At 36.8% G+C, this 20,136-nt stretch overlaps 2 protein-coding genes across 3 annotated transcripts in view; one reads left to right on the top strand and one right to left on the bottom strand.

The window, feature by feature from the left end:
* The window catches only part of LOC140138052 (uncharacterized), a 28,913-nt gene extending 13,615 nt beyond the window's left edge, over positions 1-15,298 (top strand). Inside the window, exons 4-11 of one of the 2 annotated variants that reach the window (XM_072159894.1) lie at positions 1,299-1,439; positions 4,101-4,436; positions 5,000-5,191; positions 5,823-5,957; positions 7,008-7,169; positions 7,321-8,352; positions 9,331-9,460; positions 11,198-15,298. In XM_072159894.1, the coding sequence (XP_072015995.1) occupies positions 1,299-1,439; positions 4,101-4,436; positions 5,000-5,191; positions 5,823-5,957; positions 7,008-7,169; positions 7,321-8,352; positions 9,331-9,460; positions 11,198-11,295 (2,226 nt within the window). In that variant the 3' untranslated portion in view covers positions 11,296-15,298. The remainder of the gene's footprint in view (positions 1-1,298; positions 1,440-4,100; positions 4,437-4,999; positions 5,192-5,822; positions 5,958-7,007; positions 7,170-7,320; positions 8,353-9,330; positions 9,461-11,197) is intronic. The other variant, XM_072159895.1, reaches the window with a different exon arrangement.
* A 1,772-nt stretch (positions 15,299-17,070) lies between these two features.
* Positions 17,071-20,136, bottom strand: part of LOC140137324 (pseudouridylate synthase TRUB2, mitochondrial-like) — a 13,220-nt gene continuing 10,154 nt past the window's right edge. The window contains exons 6-7 of the mRNA XM_072158966.1: positions 20,031-20,116; positions 17,071-17,993 (exon numbers count right to left, since the gene is read on the bottom strand). Of these exons, the coding sequence (XP_072015067.1) occupies positions 17,680-17,993; positions 20,031-20,116 (400 nt within the window). The 3' untranslated portion in view covers positions 17,071-17,679. The remainder of the gene's footprint in view (positions 17,994-20,030; positions 20,117-20,136) is intronic.

The raw sequence follows: 20,136 nt of genomic DNA, 5'->3' as shown, positions 1-20,136 counted from the left end.
AATCAGAACGAAGTTGGCAATAATGAAATTGAGATATAGGCAAAAATAAGGAACAAAAACACAATACAAAATATTTTTAAAAAATGAAAGAGAAATTGGACTATAAAAAGTTGATAATTAACTTTGCAACCAAGTACATTGTATACCAGGGTGTTTTCAACATCAGTAAGCGTAGGTAATGAGCAAGTTAGTGTTAGTAAATAACTCAAGTTTCAAAATGTCTGATTAAGCTTAGGTAAATAATGAGCAAGTTTAGTGTATAATAACTCAATTTTCAAATGCCTGACTTTGGTCTAAGTGGATCAGATTGTATGACATACCAGATCACTATAGGGGCTTTTGTCCATTCTTCTTGTTTTACTCATGTATTTTACAGCAGTCATGCACATTTTCATTTTCATATTCTGGATGACACTGTTTGTTTATAATGTGTGTTTTTCCCTTTTAAACTGAAACTGATAGTATCCTGTATGTGTTGTTACTAAAGTTAGAGTTGTTTACCAGATCTTATTCTAGTCCTATACAATGTTAAAGAACAAAACAAGAAAAAAAAACAGTTCTGAGTCCCAATTCAGCAGCAAGGTCATGTTCTTTAAATCACACCTCCATTCTCTCAAATATCAAAGCAAGTTGGTCTTAAGTTTTGGATGTTGAAATTTAATTAATGCAGATCCCTTAAAGTTCAATCAGGGCTTAATCAAAGTGGGGGGGGAGACTCCCCCTTTGCACAAATATCTTCAGATGAAATTTTCCTTTCACAACAAATGTCTTCAACAACAATGTTTTAGACCATCTGACCCAGGGGGAGGGGTTGATTTGGGTACAAAGATGTGAGAGTCTGGAAGTGGGACCATATTAATTTATACAAATATTCACCAATCATGCCAATATGAGACCCATTTGTATAAACGAGGCCCAGATTTTGGGCCAAATTTAACACAAACTTTTTTCAAAAACAAAATGTTTCTCAAAATGTTGATGTTTTGGCAAATTTTGGATCATGAAAGAGAATGGAAGTTTATGAAAGAGAATTGAAGTAAAAGCACATGAAAACATGACCCATCATAATTTTCACACCTGGGCTATGTACGATATACCAGTCAGAAGGTACCAGAAGGCCAAAAATGAGACTGTTTAAATTGGCACATACCCATATAGCCATTTGAACTTTGACCCCACCCCTCCAACCCCAGCTTAATAACAAGCGACCAAGTAACATAGGTTTAAAGGTAATACTAATTTGAAGGAATATTTGTCAAAATATTTTAATATAATTTGTGTTTTTTCTTATATTGCAGCAAGGAAACACATTTGATCCATTCACAGTACCATCTAGTACAATGTTCCGCCCTCCACCATCAAAGGTTGCCAATCTGAAGAACATAGACTACCTAGGAAAGGCCAAGGTGGTGTCAGAATTGACAGTGCCAGAAACAGCTGTAAGTAATTATAATCATATACCTGTACTCGGCTTATGATAGGAGGGACTCATAACATTGTGGATTGATATAGAATGATGTCACACAGCTTGGTGCTGCACCTACGCAAACTGTGCTTTGCGTAGTGTTTGCGTAGTGCACAAACTGTGTGCTTTGCATAGTGCGTGACTGACTCATGCTTTTGGGAATTCATGCGGCCACAAGTTGGGACTTTATTAAAGGTGAACCTCATTGAAAATAAAGTTATATATCAATGGAAAGCTTATGATATCAGGATATTAAAAATAATTTTTTCCGATTTTTTTTATGGCCAATAAAGCTGAAAAATTAAAAAATGAATGAATTTTTGGTCTTTTTTTAAGGCGTAAAAAGCACCCAAATCAATCGTCTTTGACCTTGAGAATGCTCGTGACGTAAGCTCAGGGTTCGCAGATCACGTGATCCTACTCGGAAGCGATGTAAACAAGACTTGCTTCCTGTACTTTGCAAGCTGCCCGGCAAGTCTGATTTTCACAATAAAGCTTGAAATGAGAAGAATCTTCAAGTTGCTGATTCCTTCTATATATATTAGAAATAATAGAATTATTGTCAACACGAAAATGTTCCGTAACTTTTTGACAAAATCAGTCATAACTGGCTGGGTATAACTGGGTAATTGAGTTTGAATTTGGCGCTGGGATCAATTCCATGCGCAAATGATTGCTGCTACCGTATACCGTTCATGTCATGGACTGAATAAACATGATCGAATAACAAATTAAATAACTTGTTTGTGACATTCCCTATTCTTGATTCATTTAAAAATATCTGATTTTTACAAATATCGTATTGTAGAAAAAAAAAAATTAATTAAAAAAACCGCCGATTTCATCAAATCCAGCCCATAAAGGTTTTCATATTATATCGCATTGCGGTAATACATTCTCCCGGTACATTCTTTCCACACAATCACGATTGAAAGAAACAGATACTTTATTATAAAATAAATACAATTTAGGCTTAGTAGACTGTTATTTGATGGAATTCTGAAATCTGAATAAAATTAAAATATTGTCACTTGTGTCACGATTCTTTTAATGATACTACCATCAGTGTACTGAAAAAGTGAAACATTCATGTTTTATGGATTACCGAACGCGATGCGTAAATTGCTGCTTTTATGCTGAAGAAATTACAGGCAGCCGCACGATCAAGGTGGGCAAACACAGCGACTCGCCGTCTCTCCGGTAGCACAAGTTCAAGTTGCGCCGTGTTTCAGCAGATTTGATCAATCGTTCCTTTATATTTGGAACATCTACAGGAATAAATTTTGCTGATGAAGTAGCAATAAGTTGGAAATATCAGAATTTTGTCTGCAAGTACAGTACGTACAGTCGCGGATACGGAACACTCGGCGACTGAGTGAGTTCACCCGCCCGTATGTATCTACGAGTTCGCCTATCATACATGACCGGTTGTAAAGTTAAGAAATAATTAAAAATCCCGTACATGTACTTTATTCTATTCCTTCATTTTCTCATTGTGATAAGTTCATCTCAACTTGGTGTGACGATCTGAACTGGGAGCACTAGCAGTTATTTTTGCAATCTGTTTTCATTCCGGTTCTTCGCTGAATCTTCGCTCTTCGTGCTTTACTGTAATATTCCCTGCATATCGTGGATGGCTTGGCCTATCCCAAATCACCCCGCCAGCACTTTTCCCATTTTTAATCCACACACTTTATTCAGGAACTTCATTCTTGATTTGATCATGATGTTTCCTTCATGTTATTCTTATTTTATTGAAGATATTTTTCATGTAAAGTAAGTTGGCAATGACTGAGTTCGTGCATTGGCCCGATGCATGCCACAGTAATGCATGGACATTGTGTTTACAATCAAACCCGGAAGTAACTGTGTGTCCCCGTGTTGACGTCATCATCGAAAGCGCCCAATTTGAACGATTTCGTTTTTGTAATTTAGGGGGGGGGTGCCAATATCCAATCTTTGCATGGAGATTATGTCTATTCTGGTGCGTTAGGCAAATAAAAAATATCTTTTCTGCTTCCTGGCATCATAAGCTTTCCATTGATATATAACTTTATTTTCAATGAGGTTCACCTTTAACATGCGCAAGAACAAAAGCCAAATCATTCTTGCAAGATGTTGTTCAGCCCAAATTGCAGGTCAAATGATCGAAAAGTCACCCAATTTTCCTAACCATAAATGATAACATACTATGTTTCAATGGGAGAGGAACTTCCAAAAATCATGGGAGCCAATATTGAAAAGTCACCCTATTTTTTTCTTTAACCATTGGTTTCTAAGGGACAGGAAGCATTAAAAAAAATAATGGGGAAATCAAAAGTCACCCACTTTGGCTACCAAATCACAGGTTTGCAACTTGATGTTTGAAACATGTAGTAACATCAACACAGGCAGGAGTAAAAGACTTCCCTCCTGTTAATTTCTTAATTGTTATTCTATTCCCATAGCTTTTTGGATGAGAACATGGTCTTCAAAAATCCAATAGCTCTTTTCAGGGCTACCAAGAAAAACAAATTGGGGACATTTAAAACAATTAGTTTGATGAGAATTTGAGCAATTCTCAGGTTTTTACCTGTTACTTGTGTATTTCTTGGTTAAAGTTAAATTCAATTGTGTCTATATATATTCTTTCCAGAATGCTGGACGTCGTTCCCCTAGCCCGTTACCTCCCAGCAAACCTCTACCTGTTCCTGCCAACGTATTCCGACCAATATCCCCGATCACAGCCTCTCCTCGACTCTCCCCATCCTCAAATCCTTCCAGTCCACTAGACAGTACTAGTCCTGCTGCTGGATTAGTTAAGCTTAAGGACAACCTTGTGATGTGGAATGAAGGCATTATGGAGTATGATCAGAAGAACTACACAGAAGCTTTGGATAGATTCTTGAAGATTGCAGAACCATCAGCTAAGATACTTTTTAACATGGCTTCTTTGCAAGTCAGGTTGGGCCAAACTGATGCAGCAACTAATGTAAGTAATGAATTTACAAAGATGGATTAGATAAGCTTGGTGTGTGTGTGTGTTTTTTTTTTTTTTTTGAGAGGCTCAGGTTTTTGTATATGTAAAATTCCTTGTCTATGGTTCGCTGTTCTGAAGGTTTGGTATTTCAAAGCTTTGCTATTCTGATTGGTTCAGAATAGGATACCTAACATCATTTTCAGAATAGTGCACTTTCATTATAGAAAAGTATATGTTTTGGAATATATAGTGAATCTATGTAATAACAGACCCTTGGAATATTGGGCTATAATGGTCTCAGCACAACCTATATTTTCCACATTTAAAAGTCCATGGTAAAAGTGAGCTATTTCATTTCAAAACCCTAATTTTGCTTTGAAGAACCATAAAAACATAATTGCATGCTTGTGGGTTTTGTGCCAACAGTTTGTTATGACTTAAAATGTTTAAATTCTAGCTAATTACCAACAAATGTCACTTTCATTATGTTTGGTTAAACAGTTTAACAAGATGGTTTAAGTAAGATTGAAAAAACACCTTCCTGATGTTATCAACATTTGCTTTTTCACTTCCAGACATTGCAATCAGCCATTGCCAAGGATCAGCATCTTGCTATAGCACACTGCCTTCTGGGTAATTTATACTGCAAAGTGAATCGTGCCGATGATGCATGGCGACAGTATGAGAAATGTCTGGAATGCTTCCGTAGCAACAAATCCATTGATTATAAACAACTTGGAATGACTTACAAGCTATACCAATGTGAGGTAAGACAATAGACTGTGTGGACATGTACATCATTGAATAGCCTTATCCCAAACACATTATGTGTGTCAGTCCTTCCATGGAATAACACAGTCCAAGGCAGAGACATGTAAAGCATGTAAAGCACACAAAATTAATTTGGTCAATAGGTGGAAACTCCTTCCCTGTACCCAAATCCCATGGTGGAAAAGTCTGGACAACAGGGCCTGGGACAAATCAGGGTGCGCAGTAGAAAGATTTTGTATGTTTTGGGCATAGACACCTGGGTGCGCAAACACCCTATGCACCACCCTGTATACTCCCTCGCCTTTACATCACTGAGTCCCGGGATAATGCCCGCCCATTCCCAAGGACTATATATGCACTTGGTTTATCCCAATCCATGCTTGCTCATGCAGGTTTTCTACAGGATCTCCGGTTTCCTCCTGCTTTCAGAATTGGCGATTATAGTTGTTTGGTTATCAAAATGAAATTTGGGGAGTTGCAAAGATATTTGGTGGATAAGTTACAATATAGGTACATAGAGGTTTGGGCTTCGGCTGCAGCCGGCCTGGTTGATGTGATCCTCTAGAAAAATACACTGTATAAATCTAAAATTTATTTATGTATTATTTCTGTAATATCTGTCAACAGGTTCTATACAACCAAGCCTTCACCTATGCCAAGCTAGGAGAAGTAGACTGGTGCACAAAGCTACTGGGTGATGCACAGAAATGTAAATTAGAAGAGAAACATAGCTTTATAGATACAGCCTATGACAATTACAGAGTAAGTACAACCATCCAGATGTAAATCTCATTCATACACTGTTAGATAGAAACATAGCCTTATATGTTAGAAAAATAATTATCAAGCACGAATCACATGGTTTTATTTAAAACAAACTCATATTGACCATGAAAACAGAGAAAAAAACAGTCGGCTTTCAACACACGATATTCAAAATTCCAGCGCTGAAATTGTCTAAGTGCAATGACGTAATAGTTATTTGTGCTCAATTGTTGTCATTGTATTACTGGGACGTCATTGCACTAAACAATTTTGGCACCCAGGAATTATGAATATCGTGTGTTGAGAGATGAATGTTTTTATTCGTTTTTATGGTCATTATGAGTTTGTTTTAAATAAAACCATGTGATTTGTGCTTAATAATTACTTTTCGTACATATAAGGCATAATGTTGTGATTGCCGGAGACTTCTTAATGATATAAGCTTCAATACCTGGATCAATTAAATTAATCGGTCATTTGGTACAATTAAAATACCAGGTTTAGCAGGGGTTGCGTTTTAAGGCGTGTGAGTGCGATCGCACACCATTGCACAACTTAAAACACATGTCCGAGTGCGATTTGTAGCACACCTCAATTCCTAAACTTCATACCGAGTGCAAGTTAATAGCACGCCTGACAGCCCACCTTAACATTTCCAGAACTGCGATTTGTAACACGCCTGTTCTTTTCAAAACTCAACCCCTGGTTTAGGCTAAACTACAATTTGTGCTTGAAAGAGCAATCCATTTTAATTAGCCATGTATTCTGCATAAAATAAATTTTGAGTCATCTTAGTCAATGTTTATCTTCAGAATGTAAACATTTACATTAGGCTATTGCAGTTGAAATCCATACACCCCTTCTGGAAGACATGACTTCAATCTCGCACATCTCAAGTGGAGTCACCCATTCAGGTATCCCCATTTGAAATTTGCACTCCCTGTGTGGGAGATTTTAATCACCTCATATTTTTCATAGGGGGTGTATGGATTTCAACTGCTTACTGCTTGTTGACATTATTGTTGTCATAATTGTTCTATTTTTCAGCAAGGAACACTATTCAATATTTTGGATCTACCAGTCAATCTGGTCTTCAGACCTCCCAAAGACAAAGTAACCAACTTAAAGAAGCAAGACTACCTGGGTAAACAAAAAGTTGTGTCTGAGCTGAAACTGGACAAGAAACCACCAACACCACCACCACCCCAGGTAATTCAAATTATATTACTTCATTGGAGAAACATCAGACTATTAAATCACTGAATTTTTTTCCAAAATTCTTCTCCAAAAAAAATGATTTTTTTTCCTGCTTTGTTTCACATTACTTTAATAAATGCTGCTATATTTTTTCTTTTTGCAGTTTAACAACAATATCCACGATGGAGAATTGTATCTTCCTATGGCTCCAGGACCACTCAAAAAAGAAAACACCTACGCCCCTCCAGTACGCCCACCAAAACCCCAATCATCCCGCCCGAATATCCCATCTGCTCCTCCTCCTGTTCGCAGCCCAGATATTCCAACTGCTCCTCCACCTGTACGCAGCACAGACATCCCATCTGCTCCTCCTGTACGCAGCTCAAGCCTGACAGGCCATAACAGTGTTGATAGATCCCCTAGTCCATTGCCACCTGGTAGACCTCCTCCTCAAGTCCCAGTGCTTCAAAGACAAGATTCCTTTGATTCTGACCCCGATGAAGATCGTTTTGAAGATGAGTATAAAAGTAAACCAGTTCCACTTCCAGTACCTTTAGCAAGAAGGTTCTCTGCTAGCAATCCATTGCCTCCAGCTCCTGCTGAAAGTCCAGCAGGTTCCCCAGATATACCAAGGAGACCTCCTCCTGGTCGACCATCCCCTATACCTACTTCTAGTCCTTCAAGAGGCAGTCCTGTACCACCTGGTAGATCTGTGCCCAATCCTATCAGACAAGCATCATTTGACAGACCTGTTCCTCAACCTCCCAGACAGATCAACACTCCTCCAAGCACTCCTCCACCACAAAGGCCCTCACAAGCAATTGCAGATGAAGGTAGAGTGAGAAAAATATCACTAGGCCCACCTTCAAAACCGGTACCTTCCAGTCCAAGAAGAAGTCCTGTACCTTCAGAAAGTCCAAGAAATTCTCCCGCAAGGGAGCGCAAGATCTCAAGTGGCCCTCCACCTAAACCTGTACCTCCCAGCCCCCATAGAAAAAGCCCTGGGCTACCTGAGAGGAAACCTCCAGCACCACCCCCTCCTACGTCAATATCTACCCCTCCAGCTGCCCCACCCCTACCACCACAAGGTAGAGAAGTACCACTGCCACCTAGTAAAGCATTGCCAAAACCAATGCCACCTAGTCGGTCAATGCCATTACGTCCAGCCAGACCACTGGTGACCAATGGAAGCAAGGTAAGGGCAGAAAACCAGATTTAAGAAAGTGTCAAAAGGTTTATAAAATATAATTTATGTCACAATAGTGACTTGTCAACAATTCTGATCTATAGATTAGATATTAGCTATTTGAACAACCTTGGCATAGCTGCAACCTCTGTTATTTACACCAGTTACATTTCAAATTTAGTACATGATGGGATGTGTACAACATGCCTGTGACCTCTAAGCGACTTCTCTTAGCTGCCGCCAGTACAGCATTCAGACCTGGCGACATTGCTCATCTGAGTGTACACAGAATGAACAACTTGTCAGTGCTCATGCGTGAACTCTCTTTTATGTACGGTTGTGCTAATTTTGAGTTCACTAGCGCACCCTGCACTTATTGTCAGGCTACATGCCCAAATTCTGTGGTATTTTTGGATTGAGCACATGATATCTGCTTGAATCTATAAAGTGGGATATATTATTTCAGCATTTTGAGTAAAGAATAACAAAATTAAAATTTGATGAAAATTGTACATTATTGCTATTAAATTGATTTGATTTTTCCCTATTTTGTAGTTGGTTTAAGCAATCACTCCTTTTGAAAACGCACTTGGGTCCTGATCTAAGCTCAAACAAAATGCTCACGTCAGGCAAAAAGGCAAATAAGTATACTGGTCTATATAAACAGAATTGAAGATTGATAACAAGGATAAGAAAGAAGGCCACTCCTAACTTATCATGTGAACAATTTGACCGTCAGCTTGGGTCAAGAGAAAGGACTTTATAGTCCAACCTTAATTGCCAGAGTTTTAGTCATAATCTATTATAGTAAATCAAGTATCATATATTAACAATTATTTTGCTATTAATCTGCTTGCTTTAGCCTGTTTGCCTGCATCAATCATTTGCATATTTACTTTTGTTTTGCATCATAGCTGCATTGTTGATAATTACCATGCTTTTAATTTATTTCTAATTTATCCTAATTGCTTAAAACCAATGTAATAGTTAAGTTCACCTCAAGTGCTTGCTAGGCGGCAAAGCAGCACACATATGGTTGCTATAGCTCCATTTGATGGTGATGAAGAGGATATGTTGTCTTTTGGGACTGGAGAGCTTATACAGGTCTATGCTGAGGGTATGTAAGAAAACTAGAAGCTTACACAACTAGATTCTACCTCTTCACTGACTGTGTAGTACCTGATGACCAAGCTACAATATGTGCACTTCTTTATTCTCTCCAACAGACACAAGATGCTACTGTGCACTTTGTTATCTTCTTTCCTGGTGGAGGTGGTACATATAATAATTTATTTGGGTTCTCATGCTTGTATTAAACTTCTGGAAAGTGAAGGGTTGGGAATACCAGAAAATGTATCAAATTTACTTTGTACTGGAGGTCTTTGTAAATGTGACAGATTTACTGAAATCATAGCTGACTTTGACTTGAGGCCTTCATTTGGAATAGAGTGGTGTCATCTGTTATTAGATAGTCACCCCCCCCCCACCAATCTTATATGTGGTTTCCCCCTTGGGCACTTACTTGGATATGTGCATGTATTACATTCACGGTTAACAAAATCAGAAGTTCCCAAAGTGTTGGATATCAGGATCATTTTCACCATTTTGTGTAAAGCTTAAAAAGTTTTTTACATGTACTAAATGTTTCAAACTATTGTACAGAGCATGGGTACCCAGCTTTATACCAAAAACCCCTCTCATCTATCCATTTTCTACTTTTCTACCTAACACATCTTATTTTTTAACTTTACTTTGCTAATCTGCCATTATTTCTCTTTCCTATGTTACTTACACAGGATGTGACCTGCTGTATTTGTCATATTTAACATATTCTCCACACAGTATTCCCAAATTTCAGATTTTCATTATTAAAAGAAACTAATGCCTTGCCAATGAGCAAAGTCCAGCATTATCTGTTAATGATGGCTCATCATTCCATGAAGTGCGAGAGACAACATTGCTACACCCACGCACTCATACATATTTTTTGTTTATATCTTTTGGGTACAATTACCAAAAAGGGTGCAACTTGCTAGACTTGAGTCCAGTCCTCGTTTATGGAGTTCAGGGTTGGGGTAAGGCAGTCTTGTAATAAGACTAGCAGAGTTGTGCCCTATTCAGTAATCGCTCCATCTTTTGTGTAAACTTTTAGGCACATGATTTGTTAGAAATGGATGATAGAACGATTGGCCCTCATGACAGGGGTGTGATTTCCCAGGATATTTCTTGATTTCTTGATTTTTGTCCTAATTTCAGGATTTTTCTTCTTTCCCTCTACAAAAATATAGGAAAGTGCCATTTTCAGGATTTTTATGAGCTATTTTTATAGTATTTTCTAACAAGTGCAATCACACTCTTGTCATAAATATGTGAGCACAGAGACTTTGCCCATTGGTAAGGCATATGTTTCTTTTAGTAACCTTTATCTAATGTACAAGTAATTTTCACTAAACATTTAATATTCCCTGAGTTCCACTCTTATGAAAACTTAATATGTAGAGTTTGATATCTCCTTTCTCATTAACCTGTTGTTTGCCTTTGTAGTTGTTTTACACCCACTCTCCTTGCCTTTAAGGTTGCACTGATTGTAAATAAGTTGATTTCTTTTTCAGCATAGAATGTAATATATAAAAGAAGTGAAGTTAAGAATAAACCAGCTTCTAAACCTATAATTATGGTCAATTAAACAATTTTTACTTCATGAAATCACATTTAAAAAGAAAGGTAACACAATTTGTGATCATTAAAGACACATTTATGTATTACGAGAAGATAAGTATTGAACTCTAATACTGTTCATATTCATGTAACAACATATTAATGTTTTCTATTTTAATCTCATTCCTTGTCACAGTCGACGAGCATTGGTTAGAAGGCGAGGTGCGTGGTTGCCATGGTATCTTCCCACGTCAGAATGTCAAGGAGATGTCGCTGCCTGCTGTAGAAAAGTGAGGTCAACCTACCAGCAACTAAATGACACAGCAAAGTTAGCATTGAAGGTTATGGAGGTTATGGGTTTTACTACAGGGATCCAGACACTGAGACACTCATTCCCAGCAACATAGTTCACTAACCTCAATTCTTAAACACTTCAGAAAGTTCCTGCAATCTTATTGGTTCTTAGCCGTGTGACGTGACACGATATAACACGGTTCAGCGTGTGCACGTTGACAAGATACTCGTATACACTATTTGAACCAATCGGAGGTGCAACCAACCATAATCACCAATCATTATTTTGGCATGAAACAACTCGGCTTTTACTTAAATTAATGATGTTGCCCATGTTATATGAGACGATAGATACACGACAGTGGCTAAATATCCTTTATTCTCTAATTCAAGCATCAGAACTCAAAATTTTGCCTTAGTTTTGGAGTCATTGAGTGAATTGATTGGGGTTAAAGAACTGTGTCCTGAGAGATGAGCATGTTTGAGATCCTGGTGATAGTCAGTAGAAATTACAATGGGTCCATGAAAATGAGCCTGAATCCTGAAACCATTAGAAATACTAATTCTGATGACTAATTTATCATCTCAAGATGGTACTTCTGTAGAGTAAACAATACTGCACACTTCTTTACAAATTCTAGAATAGATATATCGGTGTTAAGAGTCTTGAGAAAAGTTAATCTACTGCCAGAAGTAAGGTACAAAATTTACAGAAGTATTGAATAAGTTTAGCTCTTCCTAGCAGCATGATATAACCACTGATAGTGTGGAGTTAATAAGCTCTCCTCTATAACAATAGGAATTTAGTGTTGTACAGGTGCGTTGAAAAGGGGGTGCTGAAAGGGTTGTCACTCAGGGGAGGGGGCTTATTAGGTTGAATATGGTTACTCCTAATGCTAGTGAAACAAATTATAGTACATCTTAGTAGTACTGTGCACTATTCAAAATGTACTAAATCTGCCCAGTGGCGTAGCTTGGGGGGACAAGGGGGGCACATGCCCTGGGCGCCACATTTAGGGGGGGTACCAAAATGACAATGGTTAAAAAAAGGGTCAACAAAAAGTACAAATGAGCATGAAAAAAATAAAATAGGTGTTATTTATTGCTCCCCCCCCCACTATTTAGATTCTTGAGCACCCTGGGCCAAATAAAGTGGGGTCAACAATTAATCTTTTCCGTTTGGGGTGCCGCCATTTTGTATCCTTGCCCTATAGCCCCTAGCTACGCCACTGAATCTGCCCAATTGCATATCAGTCAAAATGTACTAATGGCATATTGTTTAAACTGTATTGAAGCTACCTAGTGTCTTTCATGAAGAAATGTGTTTTATGTAACTTATAGTATGTAGATGCAGTACTATTATTGGGAAGTACTATTTAGATACCTCGATCAAAGATATATTTATTTTTGCCATGTACAGTTGTGTATCATACATATTACGGCAGTCACTTGTACGTACTATGTGTTACACAGTCCTTTGAATTATTCCTTTGAGGATCAAAACTGCTCTAAGGCACCAGAACCTAATTTGTTCGATCTTTGGAACTATCAACTACATTTGTTTTGATTGATATCATTACAAGCAAAGATTTATATGCAATGACAATTTACAATAGTCAATAATTGAATTTTGTGTTATTTTGTAAAGTGAAGAGATGAAAGAGAGACAGTTATGAATGAGTTTAATATTAAACTTTGCATCAGTAAAATGTCAGGCATTGTGCATTTTGATTTGGACCTCGGAATATCCCTCAGTTTCAAAGGCAAAATGTTTCGATTTTCACAATGCCCTCCAAATAACCGATGCACAGTTTAACCTCTTAATCGATGGTTGATCGAAAGATCAAACTCATTTGGTTCTATTGCCGAAGGGCTTAATTACAAACTATTGGCAAGATTGCTAAGATTTTCAGCCCATAATAAACAAGAAAAAACTTTTTCAAAGTAATACCAAAGAAAATATATTTTGCAGTGCCTTGTGTGTCTTTCATGTAGTACTGAACTTTTATACTTAAATTGCTGAATTTAATTTTGAAAAAGAAAATGCCATCTTTGGGATAAACTTGACTAGACACAAACAGTATGCTATATTTTTACCATTCTATTTCAATCAGTAAGTTGCACCACATATTAATTATGACAATATTAATTTTGTACATTAATCATGTGATAGAATAAATAATATGTATATATTTGAAGGTTAAGATATTAATTCATTGTGCATGTTGAGGGCTTATGGCAGGAAAGCCCTATCTGATATAGCTGCCACATGTTATATTCTTAGATGTGTTACAATATAGAATGCAGAAATTGTCAAATGTCTATAGGGCAGCTATTGCAGATAGGACCTTCTTGCATGAAATACTTATTTATTTTAAAACTAAAATTGTCTTGAAAAGGAGGAAAAATGTACTCTCAATGTATCATATCTTCTAGTAATGTGTACTATATCTTGCCCCATATCAAAAGAGCATAACTGGCACTTTCATAAAAATTGATTTAGCTTGAGTATGTCAGTTATGCCCTTTTGGCATGTGGCAATATAATAGTTAGATGTACATTCCTATGCCTAATCTTGTCCAACATAACATGGAAAAAGAAAGCAAGTTTGTGGGTTGCTTAAAACCTGTATTAAATCCCAGTAGTCCCATATATACAGAGGCCTACTATGCCATAACCAAAGATAACGGACTCTTGTGTGTCGCTCATGGGCGACAAAATAGTCTACCCACTTATTCACTATAAGAATCCTACTGGGGCCGCCTGCACAAGTACACTGTCGCTAAGGTACTTGGCTGGTACTGTGACTGAGTTCCAGCCAGGTACCAGTGTAGTACCAGTGCAGTGTCACTGCTGGTGAGTCCTGTGCAGTAGCAGCATTGGTACTGTGTAGGTACTCTGTGTGTACCAGTAAGGTACCTTGGTGCCAGTGTACCTGTGTAGGTAGTCCCAATAGGAATCTTGTAGTGTTATTTTGCCATGTGCCTGGTAATTTGAATGTGCTTGTTTGTGTTGTGTGAGAAGTGCATTGTGCTGAAATTATCATTCTATATCAGGCTTTTGTCAAAATGCCAGAAGTACACTTTTATTGGTCTCCATGCATGATAAACCACTATGGCAGAAAAGGTTGGTGATATTCAAAGTAGCAGCTTATTTTGTAATTGAGACCTTTTCCCCTATGCCTTTTGAAGCCCTCCCCAATCAATCCAGATTCACTGTCATCATTCACATAGTCATCATTCAAATGTTCATATTACTTTTCCGCAGGCATGACATTTTTAAACCAAACCCACTTTTAAATGCATGTCCACAGATGAGAATTACACAAGGTGTACATTGCAGTGTGAGATGGGGAGTGTATAACAGACTCTCACCCACAACTTCTTGTTTCTCTTGGGCAAAAAATCTGGATTTGGGAAATGATGAAATAATTTAGACTAAGTTCAAAGGAACAATCAAGATTATAGCTTCAATTTTGTTAAATGCACTGAGAAGTGTTCAAATATTTATTTATTTAATCAGTGTTTTTTTTAGTGTTGATGAAATTAATTACAACGATCACTGTACACTTAAACTGTAATTTGCAAAAGCCAACATTCTTGTAAGTCTTCTTTTTTTAAAAGAAATATATAAGTTCTGACATACTTAATACAGTTATTTGCCCACCTTGACATTGTGCCTTGATGAAAATATGAATTATGTGTGTGTATTTATTGGTGCAAGTAACAAAACCTTAAAATTTCCTACTTCCAAAATCATGTTACAATTGATACGGTATACAGCACCTTGTAGCTTAGGTAAAGCAATATAATTGTAACATTTACTGAGGACTCCCTTATTTTTGTTAAATATTCTAACTTTTACATGATTGTTATGTACTGTAATGAATTAATATATATGTATATATACCTTGCAAAAATCAAGGCCTTACTTGTGACAAAATCGGAGATTTGTAATAAAAGGACGGAACATATCATTTTACTCAATGAGTCTCATACGATTAAAAATATTAATCGAACTTGATGGCTCCTTACTCATGGGAATATTGTGTATTATATCCTTCATAAATATATTCTGCTCACTAATTGGTTAAAACTGCATCACATGACCAAAAATAGTTTGAACTATTTTGCTGCGGAGTCAAAAGCCTCTGAGCATGTATGACCTCGATGCCGCGGCGCAACTCGCCACATATGCAGAATTTCATTAAAACCCCGGGTTTTAATGTGTAGTGAGTCAAAAATCTCCGTCTCCAGTACACCTCAGGGGCCAATAAATTCCTCATGAGCAGATATTACTTTGTTATGTTATAAGTCTTATTTAAACATTCTTGTATGAAACTCTGTGATGTTCATAACACCTCCACCAATCGGCATAGATGAGATAGGTGCTGGAAATTGAATGAATGGCTATTGTCTTTCTTATACCTTATTTGTTCAGCTCAAAAATTAAGAGGGCACATATCTGACAGGGGACAAATATAAATCAATTTTGTATTTAATCTACACGTATGAACAACTTCAAGTTTCTAACTTGGCTATTCCTATTTATTTTATAGATGTATTTATAACTTGGTCTGATTTTTTTATGTCATGTTTTGCTGTTTTCTACCTTACATGGATGTCAGTGGCATGCATATTTTAATTATGTGTACTTTTGGAAGGTATTTCGATTCCAAATTATGTGTATTGTACATATTATTTGGAACACAGCCCAGAACATTAATGATTGCCGTAGAAACAAGACAGTACAAAAACTGACTGGGCAACCTTAATTTGTTTGGCTTGTTGTGCCAATCAAACCTCTTTCTTTTGTGCCTAAGTTTAAGTTGTAATTGTTACTAACATACTATTCTTTCTTAATTGCAATAGATCATCGGTAATAAAACAGGAAAATAAACAGTACATTTTGTGGTGAGAATTCTAATTTTTAAATGAGTCAAACTGCATGTATACTCTAATCACATCAATGGTGATAAATGGCTGAAATAATGACCAATGAGATCGATGTTTACATCTTACTTTGGGTAGAACAACACTCCATTTCATTGGTAAACCAGTTGTTCATCACTATAGGCTATATAATCTACCTCGAGTCACCGATGCTAGCTTTGAAGTTCAGCGTGTGCTGCGTTGGCTTAGCATGTTTTTTTGTGTGTGTATGCGGCACATTGATCGCGTGTGTAAAAGTATGTACACACCCCAAGTAATGCTAACTAACACAGAAGTTGACAGAACACGCTGAACTTCAAAGCTAGTGCTGGTGACTCAAGGTAGATATATGGACTACATCAATAATATAAATCCAGCTTCAGTAAAGTCAAGGTAGCAAAATCTGATGTCATAAAATAATCAAATTTATTTCAAAGAAGTACCTTTTTCATAATTTACCTCCGATTCTATATCAACATTTACACAATCATTACTCTCATCCAAAAATTAAAGCACAGATCAAGTTATAAGTGAATAATGGTCTACTCCAGTTGATATCCAAAAACCCCCTATGGAAGACATGACCTTAATCTCCCACATAGGGAGTGTGAATTTCAAAAGGAGTCAGGTAACCCCATTTGAAATTCACACTCCCTGTGTGGGAGATTAAGGTCATGTCTTCCATAGGGGAAGTATGGCTTTGAACTGGAATAGCCCAATATAATGAGGCATGTGAAAATAAATATAATAGATGACAATGTTGATGTCTTTTGTGTGACAACAATGACAATATATTTCTGAATAGTGAGTCGGAAAATGGTCTGCCGTATTAAAAAGTGAAATAAAAAAGGCACAGGCAAAAATGTAACATATATCTGTTCCAGCTTCAATGATACCTAGAGGTGTGGGGGTACCCTGTTCAATTCTTAGCAAATCAAAACTGTATTTATTTGTTTATTTATTTACTCATTTATGCAGATTTATTTGCTCCATTGCATTCATACACACAATTTACCTCTGACAATGTATGGAATTTGTCCATTGTGACGTCACAAGATGTCACCGTAACTGGAACGTATAATAATTAGTACTCTTTAAAGTTGATCAAATTAATGCAAGTATCCGTCAGGCCAAACTTTTTTGATCGATATGTACTATAACATACAATGAATACGTAAACCTAGTTTTAACATCATACTTTTGCATAGAGGAGGATATTAAAGTACACTTGCATACAGGTGGTGAACAATGTCATGTTTTTGAAGATGATATTGGAGTTTATAACACTATTTTTTATCTTTTGTAAAGAGGCAAAACCAGCATAGCAATAAAGAGATAATACCACTGCTGGTTATTCCTTTAACCACAAAGGTACAAAGGAAAATGCAAATTTAACTCATTGCTGAACATCGCTCATCAAGTCAAATTATTCCAATTCCATGACATTTGACCTTTACTCCAAGTCCTTGACATTTGACCCTTCCATTAGCCTCACTGACTCATCAATCCCTTCTTGAATCTCTAACACTTGACGCTGGACTTCTGGTGGCACAAGTTGACTATGTTTTACCAAGTTCCTACACTTTGCAATGCCCTCTATGATATACGGTAATTTCCAGTGTTTTCTTAATAGAGCATGCTCAAGTGTGAATGGACCATCTCTTATACACCTTATCTGTGTTGCTACTGCTGAAGATTTGAGTTCAAGACCGATGTCGTGAATCATGAAGCGGAGATATTGCGAAGATGCTGATAAACATTCAAGTTCTGTAATGAAGTGACAAACAAAAAACAATGATAACTTGAGCTCATCACCTTGGCAACATACATAAAAAACTTTTTTGTTAAAGGTGTTCATATTTTTCTTATAACTTATAACCAAAGTTTTAAAAAGTAGTAGCTTCATCCTGATCCACCATTGTGCTATGATCACTATGGCCATTGTGACATACACTTTTGCTTCTAATATCCAAACTGCTGAAGAAAAACTCAAAAGTTGAAATCAGATTGTTTATAAGTCTATATGTAAGGTAGAAAACACCATCATGTGATGCTATCAAAGGGAATGAGTCTAATTTTGCTAATATTGATTTTGAGTGGCAGAAAATGTGCTCAAATTCTGTTGTTACACAGCGAATTTGCAAATTCGCTGTGTTCTATCTTTCGCCAATTCTTCTTTCTTTCTGGCAATAAGCTCTAGCTCCGCAAGGCATTGGCAGATTTCAACCATACTTGACCCAAATGACCACTGGGCTACTCCAAAACTTCCATTTGACTTTGACCTGGCTGTGACCTTTGACCTAGCTGCAATGGTCAAAAACATGATTTTTTTGGCTTTTTTCTTAGCAAAACGTGACATTTTGCGTGATTTGCCACGTTCGCCCTAGCTCTGCTATGCTTTGACCGATTTTGACCATACTTGGTCACAAACACCACTGACCATGTCCCCACATGTTACATGACATTGAACTCCATTTGACCTTTGACCTGCTCACAATGGCAAAAATGCGATTTTTAATATAAAATGTATCTTCTTCCACAAATAACATGTGATGGTGCCATGCTTAGGTCATGTGACTGGACTTTGGTCGGTGTCTATAGGGTGTTCACAGATAAGGGGTCAAAGGTCATTAAGGGGGTCATTTCCGGTCTGAAAGCTAAAAATATTCAAAAAATCACAGTTTTTACAAATTACATAGCAGAGTATTGTCATTAGCACACATGCATGGCTATCAACCAGGGTCTTTGGGGTGTCTACAGTTTTGGGGTCAAAGGTCATTAAGGGGTCGCTTCCGAAAAAAAACCAAAAATCATCAAATATGTTCATTTTTTTTTATCTCAAAACGTAACCAGACCAGAGTGACATAAACTTCATATATGCATTAGTGTTACCTGATGTATGCACGGTATTTTTATTTTTTGGTCAAAGGTCATTTAGACGCGTCATTTCGGTTTTAAGCTAAATAACTTCAAGAATTTTTATCTCCATAACTAAGCATAGTAGATTTGTTTAATTTAAACTGTAACAATGCATTTTCTCGGTGTATATGAGGTTTTTTTTATATTGGGGTCAAAGGTCACTAAGGAGGTCAAAACGTCAAATTTGCAAAAAAATGTTTAAAATTGGCCTGATCGAGCTCAAATTCAACAGGAACGATTCTTACGACATTCTTAACATGTTACAAATATTTATGACCCTGAAAGGTCAATGTTTACTTTGGGGTCAAAAGGTCAAAATATGGTTGCCAGATAGCTATTCGCTGTGTACCCAGATTCTATTGACTCTAGTTTCTTACTATTTTTTAACAAATTATGGTAACCGGAAGGTCAGTTTTCATGGGATTTACATCAAAACAGCATTTTGAAAGGGCAAGCAACTGATGTAAAAATATTGAAATTTAATATTTTCGACATTGGACTCATTTTTCTTGTCAAATGAAAATGTTAGTTCACCCACCTTAGGCACAATTTAACTTTGCAACTTAAAAAAATTGTTTCTATCTACTTATCTTATGCAGATATACTGTTTGTACTTTCGAAATGCCTGCATACCTGCAAAATTTTCAGAACTAACTTAATGAACTATGTGCCAAAAGCAAAATGCTTGAATGTAAATTATTTTGAATATTCTGTTAGAGGTTCACCTGAATTTTTGGTGAACAAAACAAAATGTGAATTTTATTATACAATTTCAAAACTAAACATATTAACGTTAATAGTTACTTGTTGTAAACTGTACAAATGTAAAGTGCATGTCTTTCGGACTTTCAAAACTACAATCAATACACTAAAATTAATCCATACCTAGCTCAAAATCTGGAGGGTTGAAATCCACACATTTAGCATTGAGAATGAGAGGTGGGGTTTCACCAACAGGATGTAATAGCCCTCTTATTTCTATTTTAATGAC

This window comes from Amphiura filiformis, chromosome 17 (assembly GCF_039555335.1).
Source record: "Amphiura filiformis chromosome 17, Afil_fr2py, whole genome shotgun sequence".
Taxonomy (NCBI): domain Eukaryota; kingdom Metazoa; phylum Echinodermata; class Ophiuroidea; order Amphilepidida; family Amphiuridae; genus Amphiura; species Amphiura filiformis.
Note: the sequence above shows the minus strand (reverse complement) of the source record. Positions and strands in the feature narration are given on the sequence as shown.